Source organism: Brachionichthys hirsutus, chromosome 22, assembly GCF_040956055.1.
Source record: "Brachionichthys hirsutus isolate HB-005 chromosome 22, CSIRO-AGI_Bhir_v1, whole genome shotgun sequence".
NCBI lineage: Eukaryota > Metazoa > Chordata > Actinopteri > Lophiiformes > Brachionichthyidae > Brachionichthys > Brachionichthys hirsutus.
In genome coordinates, this window is record NC_090918.1 from 917,129 (window position 1) to 940,378 (window position 23,250).

Consider the following 23,250-nt stretch of genomic DNA (forward strand, 5'->3'; position numbering starts at 1 on the left):
GGTGCCAAATTACGCACATGCGGACCAACAGCCATGTCTTCTTAAACTTCTCCTCCATCAGTTTTCAACGCAAATAAAAAATGAAATAATAATAATAGTGTGCGGCTTTTTCTATCTTGATCTGAACTGCGGACCAAGTCTTAGAGAGAGATCAAAATTCAATCCCCTTCTGAGAAAAAGAGAGAGAGAGAGAGAGAGAGAGAGAGATGACGTGATTTGAATATGTGCCCAAACTCCTTAATGAATAACTTTGGACGAGTAGGAGGCAAACGCTGGCCCAGCTGTTTCCTGTTCAACATGTCTGTGTAATGTAGATAAATGTGAGGGATTTTCTCTCTAAATCCGTCTCCTGTTCGCTAAATCGCACTTCTCTCCAAAAACGAGCCCATGCGCAATGGAACAAAGTGGGAATATTGAGATGTGACATTGCCCCGCATCTCATCCTCTTTCTTACCCGGTTTTTTTTTTTTTAATGACTTCGAACAAGTTCATTTTCGCCGGGCTGTGTCTTGCGGAGACCTGCGGGGATGTCTAACGCTCTTTCCTTTCAGTGGCATTTATGTGATGTCTTCAAGGTAATTTAACCGGATTTCCTTCAGATTATCCTTCATCATTTGCACAGAGCATCCTTTACATGCCCCTTATTTTCACTTTGATTGCATTTAAATGCACGTTTGATGCGGATTTGATCTATTTTAGACCTGCATGTATGATGTGCGTTTTTTTATTTTATTTATTTTGAATTTATTTGATTGTCCCTGATTTGCGCTGATGGACTTTTCCCTGCAGGAACTTGAATCGTGCATGACTTGCGCGGCTCGGATGAATGGATTTTCTTCCTCAGCGCGCTTCTTTCTGTGCGTCCTGCGCTTTTTTTTTTCCCCAACACCAGAAAGTCGTAATGCAGCTCTGCAAACTTTCAAAGTAATTACTGCTGAGTTTGCATTATTAAGTGATAAATATCTAACCTGTGCAGCTGCAGCATTAAGGAGAGAGGGGGGGGGGGGCGCTCGGCGTGAAATAGGTGCTTCGGGACCACGCGGTTGGGTTTGTGATGTACTGTAGATGGATGGTGTCCTGTGTTTATTCTTTTTAATGTCTATTTGGCCCACTCAGCTTCCTCGGCCGGGGTTTGGCGGGAGAGCCGTTTTCCATCTCTCAGTTTGGATCAGAAAAAGATCCCTGGCGCGCCTCTCATCTCTTATTCTGCTTCTTTTTTTTTTTTTTTTTTTAATGTTGAAGCACTTTAGTTGTTGTGTGCTTAACAATGCGCTGACAGCTGCGTGTTTTTTTTTTTTTTTGGCGCAAGGGGACTGTCGAAGGCGCGTTTGGGTTTCCCAGTGATAGACATTTAAATTTCATGTGTTAATAATATGGGTTGTTGTTAACGGACGGCGATCTGTTCAGGGAATAGACCGAGAGTCGATCAGGAGAAATGTGTTTTTTTCCAAAACCTCTTTAAATGTGGTCGCGGTCACGTTTATTTCCATTTTAGTATAGAGCGAAAGCCTGGAAGTCAATAAAACAAGCCCTCATGCTGAAAAATCTGCGATGTGCCATTGAGCAAGGCACCTCCCCATCAACTGGGACTTTCAAATTGGGCCTTTTTTTCTTCCCCGGTACTAAACCGCCTTTTTTTCTTCCCCGGTACTAAACCTGTCTTTGATGATGCTCTGATCGAACAGCAGGTGAACATGCCCCGCCCCCTCTCTCTCTCCCCTGTGCTGCAGAGTGCGATGTGCTGCATCTCCTGTAGCCACGCCCTCTCACTACTGCTGTGCGTCCTCGCTCTGACTCCGACGGCATCAGGGGCGGGCCCAGAGACCCTGTGCGGGGCGGAGCTGGTAGACACGCTGCAGTTTGTGTGTGGAGAGAGAGGCTTTTATTTCAGTAAGTGCACCTTTTTATTTATTCATAAAGGTTTGGCTGTGTCTGTCCCGGAGCTCTCCACCTCCGGCGAGCTCATAAATAAAAAAGTAGCCAGCTTGGCATCTTGTCTTCTTGACTTTGCCTGCATCAATGTTCCCTCCCTCCCTTCCTTCCTTCCTTCCTTCCTTCCTTCCTTCCTCTCTGCACTGTTCCGTCTTATATTGGTTCTCATTCATGCCTATACACATTTGATTTTGCCTCTCATTGATGGACAGGGGGCCCAAAGTTTGAGCAAGAAAACCAAAATGAAATATGGAATAATGATAAACTAAACTATATTGCTGGTGGCAAATTGTAGTTTTGTTCACATGCCAAAAGACCTTTAAGTGGAATTTGGCTGACTATCTAAAAGAGAGAGTAGGGGTAGAAACTAAATGTTGCAGTGAAGGTTTTTTTTATTTTTTCCACCAGAGAAGGGAAAGAGCGACCCAAAGAAAACCGTCCACCAAGAATCCAGGATTTAAATCTCCAATTTTTCCATTAAAAGTGCAACCCAGCTCAGAACAGCACAGGACATACGGAGCTGCCGAGGTTCGGTTGCAATGTTCCACCAGACATGTATCCTGATCTTTCTGTCAGAGGAGAGCAGTGTGAATGTTCATTCGTGGTATAGCTGTCTCAAAGCTGTGTTTTATAGCCTAATTATTCACATTTCTCTGGCTGACGTCCAACAATTAAGCCAATTTCCACCAAACATCCTGCAGAAGCTTTGCATCGTTTCAACAGTCAGCTTTCTTATTTTCCTTTATAATAATTGACTGCTTCGCTCGGAACACAATATCATTAAGGGTTTGGTTCCAATCCCAAACGTTTGCCACGTGTCAGCTGCCAGTATTATAAGAGTGTGTTAGATTTCCGTGTGAATCCGCGGTGCAAATGCACTTGCTCTCCTTCTCCGTAATGCATCGCCTCTGTGAACTTGAACTCGTCTCTAGGCCGGGATGAGTGAGTCGGTTTTCTGTATTCCACACCTCAGCAGTCTCAAGGCTTGCACGGGTTCTAATTTTGCAACTATTATTGTTACCATTAACATTTAGGAGATAAATCCTCCTGAGATCAAACACAATGTAATTTACTGGTATAATCTATCCAGCATAGGTATAGTGATATTTCAGTCTGGACCAATGTTGTGGACCAAGAATCACTCCCAGAGCATTGTCGATGTAGCCAATTATTGGACAACAGACCATAAATTATTGTCATTCAATAGCAGCACTCTGAGTTGACCTATCAGCAAATAAGAAAGAAATTCTCATTGCTCACAGCTCAAAGTCGGCCGAGCCAAACTTCATTCTTCCGGGTATTACAAAAGGCGATGGACCATTTTATGACCCAGCTGCATTCAGTACCTTCGCTTTTTGGCACTTATGCCCAGGTGAACCGGGGAGGGGGGGGGGGGGGGGGTGTTAATCCACCATTGGTTTGAGACCTGTAACTATAATCTACTAGATATTCGACCATTATACAGCATGTTCTGCAATATATTTTTGATTGAAGCTGTTAGTTTTTGGCCTTTTTTTACGTAGAAGGATTTCACAATCCAATTACATCCAGAACTGCCTGCTCACTTGTCGACAGCTTTCCGGGTGTTTCCAACGGCAAACATGTGTTGGTGTTTCAAGCAATAAACAGCCCCTGCAAAGACTTAAGATTTACTACCCTCCAATAAAGGATCTCACCTCTTTAATAATGGTGAATGGGTTTTGTATGATCTTTGGCTCCCCCCCATGGCTTAGAACACGCCAGTAACCTGCTGTGCTGGATAGAAACGTTTTGCTTCTCCCTATGTCAGTGCCTTTGACATCTGCTACAGTTTATCGAATTTGGTTCATGGTACCAAAAAAACGACATCCTTCCGTGAGAGAACTGAAAAGGGGTACAAAGGTGGGATGGCAAAATGCATGTGTTACCGAGTGTGTGTTTTTCATTTCATGTGTCGTTCAATGCTATCATTTAGGCTGCGGAATCAATGAAATAGGCGGCGGTATCACAAATGCACCGTGCTGCTGCTCCCCCACTATCTCATTGCCAAATCCCTTCACCCCTGCATGCAGCTTTTCCAGGACCAGTCAGCATCATTTCTCTATATTGCGCCCTTTTGTATGCTCTTTGCCAGCGCGTTGCTGGAGAACCGCCAATGGGCTGCAAAGCTGCGAGTCCTGTTGGTCCAGACGCCGGTCGCAACAACCACATTCAAGATTCAAGATTCAAGATACTTTATTATCATTATGAGAACATAATAAAATCGTGTGAAGGCCCACGGCTTACGGCACACACACAGAAACAAAAACTAAATTCTCTCTCTTAAAGAAACAATATATAAATACACAAAGAGAGTGTGAATCACAGGCAATGGTGCAAAATAGCAACAGCAGCACAGCAGGGCCGGCATAAAGCGTCTGGGATCGCTACAAGGGAACGACTGCTTTCACAGCTCGGGGGAAGGAGCTGTTTCTGAGCCTCACAGTGCTGCTTCTTATTGTCCTGAACCGCTTCCCTGATGGAAGCGGGACAAACAGTCTGTGGCCCGGGTGGGTGGGGTCTGTGGAGATGCGTCTGGCCCTCCTCTGGACTCTGGAGGTGTAAACAGAGTCCAAATCAGGCAGACGGTGACCCACAATCCCCTGAGCTGTCCTCACCACCCGGGATAGGTCCTTCCTCTCCTGCGCCGTGCAGCTGCCGTACCACACGGTCGCACTGAGACACAGGATGCTCTCCATCGTGGCCCGGTAAACGTTTGCAAGCAGCACAGAGGAGAGTCCAGCCCGCTTCAGCTTCCTGCTGCGAAGTGCTCATGACAGCCTGCTCGGTTGCCAGTTTTCTGCCAGTTGAGAGTTTTTGGTCTTCTGCAGCAGGCGCTCAACTTGTATAAACGACTTGTGTTTTCTCTTCGTCTTGGCTGAGAGACTCTTAAAAGTTCCCCGGACGTCATAATCAAGAAACGGCATTAAACCCGTTTAGCCTCGGCGTGACGCAAGATCGAATCTTTAACACCCAGTGAGAATTTGGCAGCTTCTTCATCGCACAACTTCCGATGGTGATTTTCTTCAAACTCGCTGGTGAATTCCATCCCAGTGATTCATATCTCAGTTTGAGGGCTTCGTATAATGGTCTAAATATCCGCCAGCAGTTGCGGCCTCACGCTGATGAAATGTTAAGGGTTTGGACAAGGCACCAGGGTGTCCAAACATTGCATGATGTGAGAATGTGACAAAGTGTTGGCTACCGATGTAGCAAAGTTTTTACTACATTAAAAGGAGCGACCCTTAAAATGTCACAGAGAATTGAATTTCATCTTCTCTGCTTTGCCTTATTCTGCATTTTCCTTTGCTGAAAAAAGAGTTGTTCTTCACAAAGCACTCCATCCTCTCTCTAAAAAGACGATGAGGTTTGAGCAGCAGGGTGCTGTGCCTCGGAAAATATGCAGCTCCCCGTCTTTCTCCGTTTCCCTCGCTCTCTTATGTCCTCGCTGTCATTCCTTGTGGGACTCCTTTTTCTTCCTGGCCGTCACGTGTATCGGTTGCTGTGTAAATGATCTGGAGAATGCATTTGTGTCCTATTGTGTGTGTGAGACACAACGGTGTAACAGCTTGGCCAGAGAAGGTGCGCTCCTTTCCCTGAACTCTTCCCCTCCGCTCTGCTTGTATTGACCTTGGCAGCGGTGTGATTAATAACGTGTCCAGAGATGGCGTTGCAGTGACAGTGGGCTTTCTGTGCTCAGAGAGCCTTTGCCAATACACCTTACACATGTCGCCAGTAAAGTAGCACACGAGAATTTTAAGACTACAAATTTCCTACCCTGACAGAAATGCTAAATACTAGTTGGTGGAAATTCTTTTTTTTTTTAGGTAATGAAACAAACTGGAGTCTATGATACAGGAAAAAAAAAAAAAAAAATCCACAAACGTAGTCAGTTTTTCCAATTATTAGCCTGACCCAGAAATCCTCAGTTGTCTTTGTGATGCCTTCGCAGGCAGGACTGTGGTGTGATTTCACTGCGATGCTCATTCCATGAATCGGGACTGTTATGGGAGTTTCTCTTGGCTAAAAGTGCGAGTGCTTAAGTGGCTGCCCATCCCAAGTCACTTCATATTTTATCAGTTCATGCAGAAATATTCACACTTATTCTGGAGTGAGTGCGAGATATATAATCTGATTGCTGATTTCTGCAGAATGAACCGACCCGCAAGCCCTCTTGAACTATAATAAAATGGAATATTCAATGATCTTTGGCCTCGAGGTTATTGTTAGTACCGGTACGCAAATGTCAAATAAAACAAAAGCAGCCCAAATATGAAACGTGTCACATTCTTCGAGGTGTTTTGGGGGGGCTTGTGCTCGTGACATGTGGGTTGAAGGTGGAAAGAAGACGGGGAAATTGCTTTTAGCAGCCATGGATGAGACTTCCTCTTCTGTGTTTGTCCCTGTCAATTTTAGTCAAAAGCGAGTCGAGCTGGAGAAAGGGGTGTAGAGTGTGCTATCAACATGACACAGGCGTGCACACACACACACACACACACACACTTGGCTAGGCCTTGCCCCTCAGCGGCAGGGGATTATGTGGATTACAGGATGATCAGGACCCCCCTCCCTAGTTTACAGTGGACCTGGTCACACAGAGGAATTCACCGAGATCTGAAGAAAGACCTGCTGTGTCCTCTCCATCGCTCAGAAGAGGTGTCGCTTTCCCATTAAAACCTGCACCACAAACCTCCGGCCCTTCTTTGAGTTACTGCTCAGAACAAAGAGGCATCTCATGCAAAGAACAGGCAAAGGCGTCCTCCAGAATTCAATCTGTACATTTGGAGAAGTTGAGACCCGAGGGATTTGAGGACACTCTGGGACTATCCAATCACACAATGCAAGACCTCTACGAGGGAAAACAAGCTCGTATCGGGTTGCATTAATGCAGAATCGCTGAGATTCATTGCATATGCCCTTTACATGTTCTTTATCGTTGGCATTCTCATAAAGCCTCGGGTACTCGTAAAGCTGCTGAAACGTAATGACATTTAAAGAAAGAAGAAAGACACAATCCTTGATGATGATCTATGATAGATGCCAGAATAATCGCTCACCCTGTTGATCACCTGTCCTCAGTTAATTTCCCTCAAACCTTTAATTGGACATTTGCTAGATTGAAATATGAACTGAGCAGGTTTCCTTCATCACAAACTCTTCATTCCATGAATCTGTTTGTACCCGTTTTTTTTCTGCCCAGCCAATCAGCAACTACCAAAGTTTAGAAACAACATTTTCGGTTCAAAATCGGCCTCAAATGCTGCACTATGAGCAACCAACCCTCAATAAATTGAATTTGATCCACATTGACATTTGTACCAGTGCATCTGGATGAGATTCTAATGTCACGGTGCAGAACACTTCACAATACCCCTTAAACTCTTAGTGGTACCAGTGATAAAGAGATAGTTTCCAGTACTTTAGCAGCTCTGGCAGTTCCTGCCCAGCCATAAACTGCCTGACACTTTGCAGGAAGAGCGGCGCACTAGCTCCAAGACTCCACTGGCTTTTATTGACCATGACCAAGCAGTAAAAACTCAGATGCTTTCTGTACCACTCTGGAATGAGGGGGGGGGGGGGGGATCCAGTCATCGCTCTCCAGCACCAATCCTTCGAGGAAGGAAAATGATGTGTGCTGAGGCTGTCGAACACCAAACCAAAGATGTCAGATGGCATCAGATGAAGCACTTCAGGGTTGAGGGCTGTTTGTTCTTTTGCATTGTTTTCTGTCAGGGAATTTGGCAGCTGATGGATATTGAAAGTGAATCAGTGAAATGTATATTATTTATTGTCTCAAAGTACAAAGAAGGGGGTAAAAAAGTTTGCAGGCACATTCGCGGAGGCCGCCACCTACGGTCTACTTGGAATCATGGAAGACTCAATTTATTACCCCCCCCCCCCCCCCCCCACACCGATCATTTTCTTTGTTTGATGGCAGGTCTGCTGGTTTGTGTGCATGGATAGCTGTGAAACTCGGTGGAAGGGCGGAACGAAAAGTTGGACCCTACCGGTCGCGTGAATCCTTACGTCGAATAACACGACACTAAACATTTCAAGATAGGGCACTTTTCCACATTTTCCCTAATTATGCAAAAAAAAAAAAAAAACAACTACGGAACTAATTTCCACAAAAAAACCTTTGCCGGCCATGCAAGGTAAAGTAGCTGTGTGTAGGATTGTTGGCGGTGGCGTGCCCTCTTCGAAGTGCCATTCCAGTTCCAAAGTCAACCGAGTGTCACAGATATAAAAGAAAATATTCCAGAACATATAAAGACGTCGATTGAAACTCCTCTGCAGTGCAAGCGCAGCCGCCTCCTTCAAGTCAACAAGACCTCTGCGAAAGCTGCAGAAAGAAAAACGGAAAAGATGTTTGCCTGTCATCGTGTGGCAAGGTGCTACATTTGTCGGGCAAACGCATGCCAGCGGACATCCTTTGTGTTATGAATGGGGTAATTCTACCCAGCAATCGTCAAGCGCGGAGGTAGAACGGCTGCCGTCATGACTTTTCCGAAGTTGTAAAAATAGTTTGGCACGGCCGGAGCCTAAGTCATTGTTTCACCTGCGTCTAACGCGTCATACTCCTGCAGACCGAGGCTAGGTGCATAAATCTTTGAGGAAAATAACGTGTTGGAAATGTGAACCTTCCCAAACATGTGAGACTCAGAATGTTGAGCATGTGATGCACAAATATAGATGTCGGGGTTCGCTTCATCATATATGCATATCGTAATGGCACGCTTCCACTCATCTTCCACCCAAAATCTGTTTCAAAGAGCAGCAAAGACATAAAGGCGGGGAAAGTTATTTACCCTTATTTGTGTACAGCCACAGAAAACCGCTCTCTGTTTACGAGGGATTACGTCAGTTATCCGCGGACTTGAAGCAAAAGCTTTTAGACCCAATTATTAGGTTTTTTTCCCCCCCAACCTGCCCAAACTGATTATCTTACATGTTTCCCTCCTTTCCAGCTGCTTGTGCAGCAGGGTTGCAAGCTATTTTCAGAATAATAGCGGATGTTAATTTGCAAGGCTTTATAGGGAGGGATCGAAAAACAAGCCAGACATCAAGGCAAAGGCACCTCTCTTATATAATCAGCAACCGGGGCTCAGTGTCGTATTTTTTTTCTCTCTTTCTAAGTGTATCGGATGCTGCAACCAGGGGTTCCCTACTTGATTTCAAAAATCCGATTTTATAAAAAAAATATTCTCCAATTTCATTTAACATTTCGACAGTTGGAGATCCATTTATATCTGCCTCTCTTTCCTGCTAATTGATACAGGTGTACAGAATATTTTTAGCATCATTATACTCGAGGTGCGACATGAAAATGTCCTCTTTTTTGCCTCCCTCTCATTCGCACCTCTGTCGTCTTCCAGCTTGCTTTGAATGAAACCCGCTCTCGGTCCAAAATAACAGTCAGGACAAGGCAGACCGAGAGCAGAAGTTAATGCACTTTGTCAGCACTGGCAGGCTTCTGAGCCAAGAGCTATTAACTCTGAGAGGGAAAGGCATTTCCTCCTTGTAAATGCCATATTAAATTATTATTATTTTATTTGGTAACAGGGAAAAGCCCATCAGGGCTAATACTGCACAAGGTGAGCGGGGAATTGTAAATGGAGAGCTTTTCTGAAGGCCACCAAACGAGCGTGGGTAAGAGGGAAGTGAGCGTCATTGAAACTCGATGTGGTGAGTCAGAAAGAAAAATGAATAAAACATGATGTAAAGGTGTGACACTTTTTTTGCAGTGTAATTATAGACTATAACAGAATTTCAACCTCACCTTGACTGGTCTTGAACTTAGGGCAGCATCATGCTAACATCCATGTTCTACCAAAGGACCCCCAAGATGTTCAGGCTTCTGCCAAAAGTGCACATGAATGAACAGTGGGGCAAATTCAAGGGCGGTACTGCTCCAAAGCCTGCCTGGCCATTTCTGCAGGTTGGTTTGTTTGGCGACAATCCTCGGTGTAAAAGTTACATCTTTGGTGTTTTTGGGTGACTGTGGTACCCTCTTTACAAGGAAGCCCCTGCCAAAAACAATGCATGGTGATACACTGTAAAGTTGTCACTAAGGCTGTTCATGTGAAAAGAGAATCATGCCTGTCAAGTTTGTCTCTGTACAGGATCAGCTTACGTCCAATTACATTCTATCATGTTTGTGACCTTTCATAGTTCAAAGGAGGAGAAATCTTTCCGAGGCAGTCAAAAAGTAAATAAAGATTGTATTATTGATTGTAACTAATGGAGAATAGTTCAAGCATGAATCCTAAAATAAACATTTTCCCAATCAGGTCTCTTCAGAATAAATAAATAAATAAAATTATTGCTAATCTCTGCACTACACCCTCATTTCTCAATTGTTCTCCGAAAACCCCTGCAGACCCATCTATTATTTGAAAGATGGGACCGAGAACCATACAAAACCGAGAAATGGGAGAACCTGACCCAAACCCGAACTGGACTTGTCTATCATTTATAAGCTGGGACCCAGGCCCGAGCAGAACTAAGATATGTTGGACCTGAAGTTGGCCACACAGGCCCAGTTGGCTCTGCTGATCACGATTGACAAGTTAATATACAAGTTGTCAAAGCAAAAAACTTTCTGTCTTACCTAATGCAACGTCAGCAGTTTTCTCTCCTGTGACTGGTCATGACGCGTATGATCCATTTTCCTTGCCAAGTAGTTCGGTAAAAAGACATGTCCAGCTTTACTGAGGTTTCCTCTGGTGCTGATTGAACCAGGACGGTTAATTCAATGCGACTTGATCGACAACAAACGTGACTTACTTAGAATTCTGCTGTTTTTTCCCCCTCAAACAGGTAAACCGACAGGCTATGGCCCCAATGCACGGCGGTCACGTGGCATCGTGGACGAGTGCTGCTTCCAAAGCTGTGAGCTGCGGCGCCTGGAGATGTACTGTGCACCTGCCAAGACTGGCAAGGCTGCTCGCTCTGTGCGTGCACAACGCCACACAGACAAGCCGAGAGCACCTAAGGTTAGTACCACAGGGCACAAAGTGGACAAGGGCACAGAGCGTAGGACAGCACAGCAGCCAGACAAGACAAAACACAAGAAGGTGAGCACAGCACCAAACAGATACACTCAAAAAAAAGGGCTTTTCTTATTAGGAAATGTAGAGGAAAGGAAATAGGATTCATGTTTTTACCTACTTTCTGTCAGAGCATGCACACACACGCACACACACACACACACACACACACACACACACGATATAACTGAGAAGATTATCTTAGCATAAAGGCGGGAACAGATTTACTGAGCCTGGCACACAAATGGTTAAAGAAATATGGTTAAACATAAGTGATTATTCTTGTGTGTTGTTTACATGTTTAAGTTACTGCGGCACATCGATGCAGTTGTTAGCACTTCTGCTTCAATTCAAGAGTTTCATTTGCACGGCCAAAATCATGCGACATTGGTGAACCGGTGACTCAAAATAGCAACTATAGGTGTCCATGAAGTACACACCTCAGGCCAGCGATCAAGTAAAGCCTAACGCTTTACACGAGCTGTTTCCGCCTGTTCACGGCCTTTACACTAAGCTAAGATGACCATACCTACCATTAGCATGTCTTCAAACATTTCCTCTCCTCAAGCGCTTTGTCAAAATGACCGTACTGCTACGTCAAAGGGACAGTCACAGCAAGTGTGTTAGTATGTTGTGTAGCAACGGACATCAATCCATCCAATTTAAGTGGCTTCGTTTTACTTCCACAGAGACCTTCGCCTGGACATAGTCATTCATCCTTTAAGGTATGCATGCAAGTGCTATTAAAAAAGATCATTTGCATTAAAGCACCACACAATATACATTCTGAAATGTAGCCTTTGTATAAATGAGATTCCTTCAGTTTGCCCCCCCCCCCCCCCAAAGAAAGGGTTGAGTTTCATACCTGTGGGACGATGTGACCCTTTTTTGGATAGGGCTGCATGCTTTTTACCCTTCTCTCAAAAAAGAAAACCATTAGCAGGGGAAGGAACTAAGTGGTTTTTGTGGTAGACACAGTGGCACTCTCGCTCCCCAGGCAGACTCTCCACTCTGCTACTGTACATTATGGCCTGAAATTCTGACATCTGACTATAACACTTCTTGGCGTCATTGTAGACAGCAGACTCCAGTTGTCTAAGCATATTGAGCATACTGTCTCTGTTATGGGAAGAGAATTATCTACCATCTATCATCAAATTATTTACCTCAACATCTGAGTTCACTAGGGATCAAAATTATTATCCCCATTCGCCATTGTCAAGGCAATGGTTATTGGAAATCCTCATAAACAAACAGACAAACAAATATCATGCTAACACATGCCAGGTCCGGCGGTGAAACAGCGTACCTGCACACGCAATGGCTGCGTGCTACTCATCAGTTCATTTATATGTGATTATGGTGCAGCGTAGACAATTGAATACAAATTCTAATGTTGAGTCGTACAGAAAGTTCATGTTGTACACTGAAAACAAGGCAATATTGGGTTGTATAGTTGAAGGCAAAACAAGAAATCAGAAAAGATTTTGTTTACTGAGGTCACGTGTTTCTATGTCATGTAACACTGAGGATTTGATTTCAAGAGCAAAAAACGTTTTAAAATTTTAATAGTTTGACTTTAAAAGAGTAACGAAAAATTTAATTTCTTCTACTGTATTTTGTTGTGTTTTATTATCATCACAAATCACTTGTTCCTGTATTTGCTATATTGCAGCTATTTGTCTAAAATGTGTTTCTACTTTGTTTTCTTTTATTGCAGGAGGTGCATCAGAAGAACTCAAGTCGAGGCAACACAGGGGGCAGAAATTATAGAATGTAGGGAGGGAGCGAACGGACAAATGCCCAATGACTTGGGAAGAGAGAGAAGGGAGTGGCCTTGCTAGGTACCCCTGTGGAATGGTTCACTGTCAAACAATATAAAGAGGATGCTAATAAACGTCTGGAAAGTCTCTTTTGAATGATTCAAACCTGAGAGCTAAGTGGCGTTTAAGGGTTTTGATGAGGGATCTCGTGATTATTTTATACACTGCACCATTCCATATTGGGAGGAAGTCTTTGTTAATGCAATGTAACAGGCTAGTTTAGCTGCTGCTATACAAACAAGAGCTTAATATACCTCCATGTGTGAGCTGGCTCCAGGAAAGGTGGGAATGCATCTGTGCTTCAGCCAATCAGAGAGCGGTATTTGCGAATGCCTGGGCACATCCTGCCCGCTGAACTTTGTGGAGGTAAATCCATTTGCTCCGAGAGAGTGGATTCATTCGCTCTCTCAAGACAAGCAAACTCTCTCACCGGTCACATATAACAGTTAAAATCTGATATCTTACCTTCATAGTTCCTGCACCATGCATTACTGAGGATGTGTTTTTTTATATACATATATAAGGTTAGCTTTGAAGCAGGAAGATCTATTGGTTTAACGTGAGCTCAAGTCAAATCCTAACTTCTCATTGACTGGTTTTCTCTCTAAGCTAAGTCCCCGGAAAGCTTGTGTCCAATCCAAATCCCTCCTAAGCCTCAGGAAGCGTTGGGAACCTGAGGTCTGAGTCGACAATCCAAACACTTTTATGATAGCAGATCAAGCACCATTTAGTGTGGATTTTAAGGAACAGTAGGTACTGCAAAAACACAATTGTACTTCTGCACGTTTTTGTTTGTTTTTTGTTTTGTATTTTAAGTGAGAATTAAATAAACTAGAACCTAAATTAAATGAAAGTATTTTTGGCCAGCCACTGCTGGTGCTGTTGTCAGAAATGGGTCACTCAGTGGTCTCAAAGTGCATTTGGCATAAGCAATTGGAAATAAGGCCAAATAACGACAGTCAGGCAAAAGTGTTTGTCGTCTGCAATCCGTCTCGCGTGTCGCCACTGCAGCCAAAATCAGATTTTTTGTCAACAATTCAGACCCTGGTGCGCAACATTGGAGTCTGAGTGGAGGGCCGTGTTCAAGGTTAAAAAAACAGCTTGCTAAAGCGTAGTCGCCGCCAAAAAATAGGTCTGAGAGCCCCACATGTGGCGCTCTGAATTGACAATGTGTTTTTTAAACACCGATGATTAAAGCAAAGGACAGGAGCGGCTCTAACGATAGCCGCATAGATGTGAAGCTTAGCGAATGGTTGATCTCGGCTTGCTATATTTTGTTAGTTTAGGGAGGCTGAGAACTTTGGTGCTTCGGTTGTTGCTCGGACTGCATTATCGAGCCGCCAGGGTGGGAGCAGCGCAAAACTGCAGCGCGTCCGTCGACATGTCCACTGAAGAAACATAACAGATTACAAAAGAGACCAGTCTTCTAACGAGTAATGGTAGCGCCATTTTGTTCAAGCCTCGTTTCATCACGCAAACAACCCAAGTCGTCTCATCTCTGGCTCCGCCTCCTCTGCCTGTGTATAATCAAACAGTACTCCCAATTTTATGTTAACCTATGCATTACTATCGTTCATTGTACGTGATGGCTTCATATAACAAATCTGTATTAAGAATCCTATCCACTGTATAATGGTGCTATTTTGTAATTTGTTACTTGCAAGAGTTGGCTGAGGCAGACCGATGGCAAGGCTTACATTGGAGGTCTTTTGCACAGCCTTGTGGCCACCGTTTTCATGGTGTGTGTGTTTTTTTGTTTTTTTTGTAAGCTGTTTCAATAAGATAGTCGTGTAAAGCGAGTAAATGTATCTGTGTGACATCTGTGAATGCATGGAGAAAAGAAGAAGAAAAAAATACCATGTTGGGGTCCCAAAAAAGGAAAATGTTATTTTTTTTTCTTAATGATTTTCTCAAATAGATAGAATAGTGTGCTTTTGTCTGTCCTGAGACGTGTGTGTGTGCATGCACTTCACTGGAAGCCAAGGTATCGATTGTTAACGAAGCTTAATGCGAGACTATGTAGCCTTTATGGATCAGTACTCCTTTTACCTACATATATTTAATAACAGACTAATGCCACGTAAAAGAAATTGCTTTCGTTCTCCAAGATTGTGTTGATTATCTTTATGTAACACTTTAAACTGGAAGCACAGCTGGAGAATAACCCTTCAAAGCCAGTCAATACACCCGTTAGTGTTACTTAGGCATTCAAATCAGATTGTGTTATTTTGGTGGCTCACATTCATTATGACAAGAGTTGTAGCTCTAACTCTGATGTTAAATGTGTCTTCCAAAACTGCAGCCACATTCGCATTGGTACATTTTTGCACAGCACTTTTGCAAATCCACCATTGCCGAATTAAAAAAATAAAATAGAGCTGTAGTATAATGTAAAATAATGATTCAGAATTTTGGAAAATATGTCTATCCACGTAAAACGAGCAAATTCAGCAGACGATCCACATTCAGGACACAACACGGCGGGAACTTTGACGTTATTACTTCAGGAAGGCACAAGAAATCCCAATTTGTCATTTTGACACATGTTGAATAAACATGCATGTATAATGCGTTAGCTTTTCGAGAGCTAAGAGTTTGCAGTGTGCTTCTGTTTCCAGGCTTTATGCTCGGTTATACTAAAAGACTTCTGGCTGCAGCTTTCTTTCTTTTTTAACTTTCTTACTGTAAAGATTGTGTGTGTCATGCATACATCATTAGTATTCTCATTCAACTTTGGTGAATGTCCAAAAACATATTTTCCTCAATGAATTGTTGCTTTACATTTGCATTATAAAAATGGAGAGGGAATGTCTTGAGCAAGATTGGGGTCATTTTCTGTAAATGTTGCATAGTCTCCCATTAAGAATAAGCCAGACATTTAAATTATGTTATACAATTAAATATTTGTTTGCAGCTATTCAATTAAGTTTGTCTTTCTTTATCTTTAAGGAAGGTTTTAAAACCCGCCCAGATGCTTTTGATGTCTACTCATTATGAATTGCTTTATCAGTCAACCTGACGATTCAAATGAAGAAGAAGAAGGTTGCTCCTCCCAGACCTTTGGGTAAACGGTACAAACCAAAGACTTTTTATTGAGGAGGGGGGAAAAAAGCCTCAATCTGAATTGTGTTGTCATCATCTAAACCAGGGGAGGGCCGAGAGGCTGCAGGTTTTCTTTCCAACCATCTCTCCAGCAGCTGATCTCACTAATGAGTTCCTTCTCTCAAATTGGAGGTGTTGATAATTAAAATCACCTGCTTTAGTAACCGGCTGGAAGGAAAACTGATCTAAACCCATTATCAATTGATGCCACTTGTCTGATCTGCACTGCATCTACGATACACTCTTCACACACTGTCTCTGGTACCTGAAATACAGCTTGTGTCATAGATGTCAAAAGTGAGCCCTCTCAGCGTGAGAAAATAATGGGAGTTAGTGAGAGATTTTCTGTTAGGCATTTAATGAGAAGATTTCCTGAAGCTCACTGTCCAAAAAAAAAACCAACTGTTTGATTACAGCGCTGTTATTTATGGTGCTTGATTGCCTTCTGTAGAAGAAGAATAAGAAAATAAAAAGCAAATTGTTCACCATTCCTGCTGAATAAACCACTTGTCAACATCGCAGAAATGGCTGGAGAGTTTTTTCCTGCAGCATGCACACACACTCAGAAAACCTCTGAGGAAACTGGATCCTGTAAAGACATTAGTCAGCTCTATTATGCAACATCACGCTGGTAAACGCTACAGCTTTTATGAGGAACCCTGGGGATCCGAATGCATGAACAGCGTATGGTTACAAAGCAAAGGGGCAAATCTTATAAGCCGAAGCCGTGTCTTGGACTTGTGCAGGATAAAACCGAGCATGCCGGACTGACAAGGTGATGCTTCCTCAGAAGTGGTGCGTTACTGCCAAAGCACACATCGGGCGGGGCGTGGTGCTCCCCGAAGTCTGAGCGGCATCTTCATCTCTTCAGAGAGGATGCTCGCTGTGACGGAGTTCTCACTCGCGCATTGGCAGCACTCGTTTTCACAGGTGTGTATAGAGCAGCAACCAGATCCGGTGCTCTGCAGATGACAGGAGTCAAACTGTGGAGCTGGTGAGGCACCGGTCGTCCTGGATGTTATTACAGTAATCTCTGTGATTAATACAGAGCAAATCATCTCGCCATAATGGTCCAGTTTCCGGCTGCAGGGCATGAGATTTTTGATTTAAACATACGCGGGGGAACTAGTGTGCAGAGAGGGTTGGATGGTAAGCGGGCAACCAGCCGCAACGAATGAACCAATTATCAAAGAGAATATGGACATTCGGTGCATCTATTTGTCATTATAAAAAAGAAAAAAATGCAGGATTGTCTTCAAAATATTAGAAGTGTAATCTTGTGTTAGACGGTGACTCAAGGAGTGCAACACAGAGATGCTTGAATGGTTCTGGAGCGAGCACGATCTTTCCCCATTGATATGCTGGAAGTCAGGATCCAGTGCATCTAAGGACAGAGCGTTTGGAGTGAAATACAATCCCCCCCACACTCTTCAACTCCTCATCTTAAGCACACAATTGTCTTTTGAATGACCTTGTGGTCTGTTTTACTACACACTCACCAATTTGACTACTTATTCTACTGATTGTTTTACAGGAAAAGGTTGTAAAGTTTCATTTTCCAATAGGACACACAGGATTTCACTTTGCTGGGCTCGACTTTTAAGCCCTGCAGTTGTCAACTCGGCATTTGTCATCTCTTGTCCCATATATTTTCACGCGCAGAGGCAAGAGGCTAACATCCAGTCTCGGCTGACGACAAGTTGATTGTGACAAGGAGTCACGTTTTATTGTCATCGTGAGCCAAAGCGAGAAAAAAGAGAGAAAAATAGCCTTGCATCATGAGCCTTGCTTTACAATGACAACATTCCCATTAAAGTAAAGTGTATTTAAAAAAAAAAAAAAAGCTCAACTCAAGCATTGTGAGAGATTCTCTCTCTTTCTCGATTTCAGTCGACAGTGGAAATTCACTGAGGCTTGATTATAGCAGGAGAGAGTGTTGGCTCAGCTGCGTGCTTTAAGAACCCATGATGTCAGAGCCTTATTTTCCTTGGAGAGACTCTCATCAGCTGCATTGTTCCAGGAAACCACGGTCTGTTCTCTAGGCAATAAAACGCTCCTGCCCAAAATGCGGTTCCACCGCCTTTTTTTTTTTTGCGCCCGCATCTCTGCTGAATGCAGCGTGCCGGCACTACTGGCACCGGTCCGGAAACCTCCGCAGCAAAAACACACAAGGCGTCCAACATCACGCACGGAGCATCGGTGCATCACATTTCCCTGGAACTGGAACGGTACTTCCACTCCGCTGTGACAATGTTCATTTCTCTTTCCTTTAGATTTTCCATATTAAGGCGAACGCCGGTGATGACAGGCGACGTGTCACTCCAGGACGAGGCAGTGATGTTCAGAAACAAAGCTGCTACTCATGTCATAGAGTCCAAGGGTTCTGGGGCCTCTTTCTGCCAGAGGCTGTAGGGTCGGTGAGGCTGAAAGGCAGCGACTGACAGGTGATGCAAGAAGGGCTGATGGGAAAAAAATAAACAAAACTGCTCTGCAGGATCTAAATGTGAACCATCACATCTGGATGTAACCGAGTTTTGCATACAAGCAACTGGTAAACAAGCAGTATGACGGTCCGTGGTATAATAAAGTTAATCAGCGTTGATTAAAGATTTGGGCTGTTTTATGGAAATTCATAAAAGAAGAATCATGGATCGCATCTGGTCTTCATAAGTTTTTTGGGGCCTTTTTTATTTTTATTTTTCTGTTAATGCTCTTTGTTAGACAATTATGGTAATGATTTCTTAGAAATTCAGAGGAGGGGGAAAACAAAATAACAGTTACAAGATAAAGAGTTTCACCGTGGTTCTGGGTTTGTTGAATCTTCTCAGCAAAGCGAGAGAGAGAGAGAGAGAGAGGGAGAGAGAGCCAAGAAGCTTTAAATCAGGTGGACTCGCATTGATTTGCAGGGTGTTAACCGAGAACATTCATACAGTCGATATCGGAGGAAATGTGGGAAACGGGAGGGTGAGATTATCAGAAAGAGAGGAACAGCGAGAAAGGTTAAAACAACAGAGCACGGAGCTCACAAGTTCAGTTGTGCTTCTGCTGGAACGCTCTCGCCCCTGTGGACGAGTGCAGTTCTTCAGTAGAAGTCCTTGCCCTCCAACAATAATACTTACAAAATAAAGGCCGACTGCTCCAAGCAAAATCACTTCGGCTGAGTTCAATGGTTATTATTCATGACCTGGTTCACCATCCGCCTGCTACGGCTCCTGTGATGTTAATAAGGTAAAGCCTCCTGAGATTTAGGGCGAAGCCCGCAAGTAGCTGTGTCAACACGAAGGTCCTTCGGTTTGTTGCACGCCTCCCACCTTTCATTGTCAACTGACGACTGTTACTTTGAAGGGGCTTGATCACAAAGCTATGGCACAGTAAATTCTTATCTAATGAATAGTTAGATTGCTTTTTTGGGGGGGAGAAACCGTGTGTATTTGGTCATTTTCATGAGAAGATAAATACAACTGTTATAGCTCAAAACCAGATACAAGGAGAAACAAATTCTCTGATCAAAAATCAAATCAATCAAAAAACCACATTACTCCGTCGATCAGCAAACAAACTTATTCAAGTAAATAATATTAGATAATTGTCACAGCTCGAGGCCGGCTTGTGTCTTTTCCACACAAACTTCCCACTGCAATCAGTTCATTCCTGTCACCTGTGCTCCTGTCATCACCTGCAACACATCTGTAATCAGCCCTGTCCCTGCATATACTCAACTCAGACACCACACCCCTGCCAGATTGTTAGTGACATTTTTGGATTCCCCATCTACTGTCGTGCATTTGGGTTCTGACCTACCTTGATCCGTGACAATAATAAATAAAGAGAAATATCATCCAACACAAGTTATGACCGACAATTGTGAGCTGCTAAGAACACGTGTGACAGATGCAGCCTTTTGCTAAAACAAAAGGCTCCACACAGCTGTCGTGGGCCACAAAAACGGTGTGGAGGGCCACATTTGGCCCCCCGGGCATTGAGTTTTACCCATGTGGTTCTAGTAGTGAGTTAGTTAGCTAGCTGAACCTCCATATAGGGAGTAACGCCAGAGGGCATACCGAGCCAGTTACTCAAACCATCTCAATGGGCTCCTTTCCACACAAAGGGGCATTAGCTTCATATTGGAGCCCCCCCCCCTCCCCCCTACCGCCATGGCTGATCTGAGGCGGTTCAAACAAGATATTGCATGTTTGATAGGGAACATTTTCTTTTTTTTATTACACTCCTAGTCTTTATTCAATGTGAAAAGGCTCATGACTTTGGCTCATTGTTTTGCATTGTTCTCATCCATCTATCACCACGTAAACGCATAAGGGGATTACTCCAAATGTCTAACGAGTCCTATTTTCAGCGATATTCTATCATAATCTTCTCCCCAGCGGCTCACGTTGAGAGGTTTTTCATACGTCACTGACCTTTGTGAATGAGATTTTTCCCAGCCGCGTACATCCGCTGTCACCGTTCAAAGGAAATGACCCAGTCTGACAACTCAAGAGATTCTTTTTACGCACCACACAGCAAGTCTGCCCGGTTACCTGCTGGGTTCATTTCAGTGAGTGGTTGTTTAGGGAGGGAAACATCCACGATTGTTTCCTGCCCTTTCACATTGTGAGCTTTCTTGATCTGAAATTACAGCCCTCCATGGTTTTTTTTTTTTACCTATTGATGTCAGCATGTGTCCAAACAAACAAATGCTAGTGTCAGTCCTTTTCTTCAGAAGAAAACACCTATTGTTGGAATTACTGCACATTTTGCCGCAACCTTTGAACTTCTCCTTATTATCAGCCTCTAGAACGAAATTACAGCTGCAGGAGTCCCGACTTTTATTACGTTTGATATTGTTGGCAAGATGACATCACACTAAAGATATAAGACAACCTCCTTGTAGTAAAGTGATCAGTCAAAGGCTGCAAAACCAACTCCAGTTGATGCCATGATTTCTCTTCATTCTGTCCTGTATGCTCTTGTGCTGTTCTCCGAGATGACCAGTCGCTCCGCCGCTGCCATGCCTGCAACTGCAATGGAAGACAATACAGCAGGTCGAGGTGGCCTGGACTGGATACCGAGAGACGACCCCATGGCTGGTTTTGCTGTGGTCCCTCCTGTGTACAGGAGAAACCATGTGCCGGACAACAGCGTGAGGGATGAAGACGGAAGTCGTAAAATCATTATTGTCTCAGTGAGTGGAAGAAATATTCAAAACTTTTCTTTCTTTCTTTAAAAAACCAAACAAAAGCAAATAAGTTTTATTCCTTTTTTTTTATTCGAATTTATTTTTAAAAGATTAATGCATGATTTGTAAATATTATGTCATTATTTACAAGGGGCCAATAAGCCGACCCTTGTCTCAGATTGATAGCACCACCCAAATAGAACATAAGTAAATGGGAATTATTAGTTGGTGGTCACTACGCTGAGCACGGTGTTTGAAAATCCGCAGGCGGATATCAGAAACCAATGTCCGAATCTACAGATTCGTCCTGCAAACAGTTTTCATTGGTTCCTGCTTCAGATAGAAGGCAGCTCCAATGAAAACAGCTCAACGTGAAGCCACTGAATTAAACATAAAGGGGGGGATTGTTTCTGGAAGGACACTCTGTAGCTTCAGTTTTGAATCAAATTTTTCAATGCGTAATGATAAATGTGTGATATGCTTAAAAACAAAAAAAGAAAAAGGTGAGGAAGTTTCAAAGGCGAGAATCGTGAGCTGGACAGTTTTATAATTTCTTCAGGAAGACCGTTATGGGAAGAAATCATTTCCCAGCGTGTCAACGCACGGCAATACAATCAATCGCAGCTAACAACGTTACAGCCAATGGGAGGCCCACTAAAAGCTGCTGTGTTGAAATGACATCCTGTAGTTGTATCGCTGCTTCGTGCCACAGTAAGTGAAACTGTCCTAGCATTATTTTTATCATTGAGCTTAGAAAATTGTGTTGAATCAAATGTTACAGTTATGGATCTGCCTCAACATTAAACTCTTTTATTTTTTTTATTTGGCCAAAATCTTTCCAGCTGAGATACAAAAAGTACAAAAACGACTTTTCTACAATGAATTTGATCTAAAGAAAACCAATTACGGCATGTGATGCGTTTTCTTTGACTATCGATCATGTTTACTTCTGGGCGAAGGAGTTGCTCTCAAATGTGTTAATGCTGTGAGCATCTAATCTCTTAGTTGGTGTCTCGACAACAACCGACCCAGCTCAGCCATTGGGATTATTTTCATTCACTCTATCCCAAATTAATAAATCTGTCTCGCATATTTTCAGTTGTTTGATCTGCCAAAGATCGCCGCTGAATAGGGTTACTCCCAATTAGCAACGACGTCTGAACATTTGACCCTTTACAATTTGTCGCCGCCCTTGAGTTCAGTATTTTATACGCGACTATGAAATCTTTTACAGCAGCACAGGAAAACCGGGAAATACTATTAGCTGAGAAGGTCAAACGCTCACAAGCTTATAAAGATTTATTGGAATCACAGTGGGAAGAATGATGATGTATCTGTGCTCCCTCGTACGTTTAGCTGTATTTAGGAAAGGGTTTATCTGGCGGCTGCGTCTCCCGTGTGTCGTGAACACGGTGGTTATCTGTGCAGTAATGGGGAACAGGCAGCCATGATGGAGAGAACAAAGCCATCTGGTTAAAGCAGGGCAGTGGAAGGAAACGGGCCGCTGCGATGTAGTAAAATCTGGGAAGCACATTTCTTCCATTTGGGGTTCCTGCGGCTTGGATCAGCTGGTGAAAGCAGATCCAACACCTGTGCTGCGAGTGAAAAAAAGACCATCCCTGAAAAAGGTTTCCTGCAACTTGACGATCCGCAGCGCGGTAGTGTGTGTGGTCTCAAGGTATCCCATGCGATCGCTGATCAATACTGTGTTTCAGGACATGGGGCTGAAAGGTATTCATGGGCTGGACTCGGCATTCACCCGCAGCCTTCCACTGCTCCCAGGCCAAGGCTTGAGCAGCATTCCCTCTGAGCACAGTTTGAGGATTGATCGCAGGGACACCGACATCGACGGTAAGCATCTGCGCACTCATAAAAAACGTTCCAGTTTTCTTGTTCTAAAGAACATATCAGTTTACATCACCAATCAAATGGATTTTAATATAATAAAGGATGATTACTTCACCTGTTACTTGCTGACGCCACACTTCCCCCCCCCCCCCCCCCCCCCTTTGCTCCAGTGCTGCGGTGTATGGTGGGAAGAGTATTCCGACCTTGCTGGGAAGTTCAACCCTGATTGCAGAAAAGTTTGGATGCCGTGTGAAACAAGTCAGAATGTGAATCCTTTTCAACTTATACTAAACTGAATAAA

The 23,250-nt window shown here is 43.6% G+C and overlaps 2 protein-coding genes across 2 annotated transcripts; both read left to right on the forward strand.

Moving 5' to 3' along the window:
• Nucleotides 1-489: 489 nt before the first annotated feature.
• igf1 (insulin-like growth factor 1) lies at nt 490-12,811 on the forward strand. The gene is made up of 5 exons (XM_068755155.1): nt 490-575; nt 1,731-1,890; nt 10,771-11,027; nt 11,690-11,725; nt 12,721-12,811. Exons 1-5 carry the CDS (start codon nt 528-530, stop codon nt 12,778-12,780), a joined length of 561 nt encoding a protein of 186 aa, XP_068611256.1. The 5' UTR covers nt 490-527; the 3' UTR covers nt 12,781-12,811.
• An 8,050-nt stretch (nt 12,812-20,861) lies between these two features.
• On the forward strand, nt 20,862-23,175 carry pmch (pro-melanin-concentrating hormone). The gene is made up of 3 exons (XM_068755464.1): nt 20,862-21,107; nt 22,817-22,952; nt 23,120-23,175. The coding sequence occupies exons 1-3, from the start codon at nt 20,862-20,864 to the stop codon at nt 23,173-23,175; spliced, it is 438 nt and encodes a 145-aa protein (XP_068611565.1).
• Nucleotides 23,176-23,250: the final 75 nt, after the last annotated feature.

What these genes read in the sequence shown, in the direction of transcription:
- igf1 (XM_068755155.1), top strand. Translation starts at nt 528, where the DNA reads ATGTCTAACGCTCTTTCCTTTCAGTGGCATTTATGTGATGTCTTCAAG. An exon ending in AGAGAGAGGCTTTTATTTCA is followed by an intron (nt 1,891 to 10,770) that starts GTAAGTGCACCT and finishes CCCCTCAAACAG; the next exon opens with GTAAACCGACAGGCTATGGC. An exon ending in ACAAGACAAAACACAAGAAG is followed by an intron (nt 11,028 to 11,689) that starts GTGAGCACAGCA and finishes TTACTTCCACAG; the next exon opens with AGACCTTCGCCTGGACATAG.
- pmch (XM_068755464.1), top strand. Translation starts at nt 20,862, where the DNA reads ATGATTTCTCTTCATTCTGTCCTGTATGCTCTTGTGCTGTTCTCCGAG. An exon ending in GTAAAATCATTATTGTCTCA is followed by an intron (nt 21,108 to 22,816) that starts GTGAGTGGAAGA and finishes ACTGTGTTTCAG; the next exon opens with GACATGGGGCTGAAAGGTAT. An exon ending in CAGGGACACCGACATCGACG is followed by an intron (nt 22,953 to 23,119) that starts GTAAGCATCTGC and finishes CCTTTGCTCCAG; the next exon opens with TGCTGCGGTGTATGGTGGGA.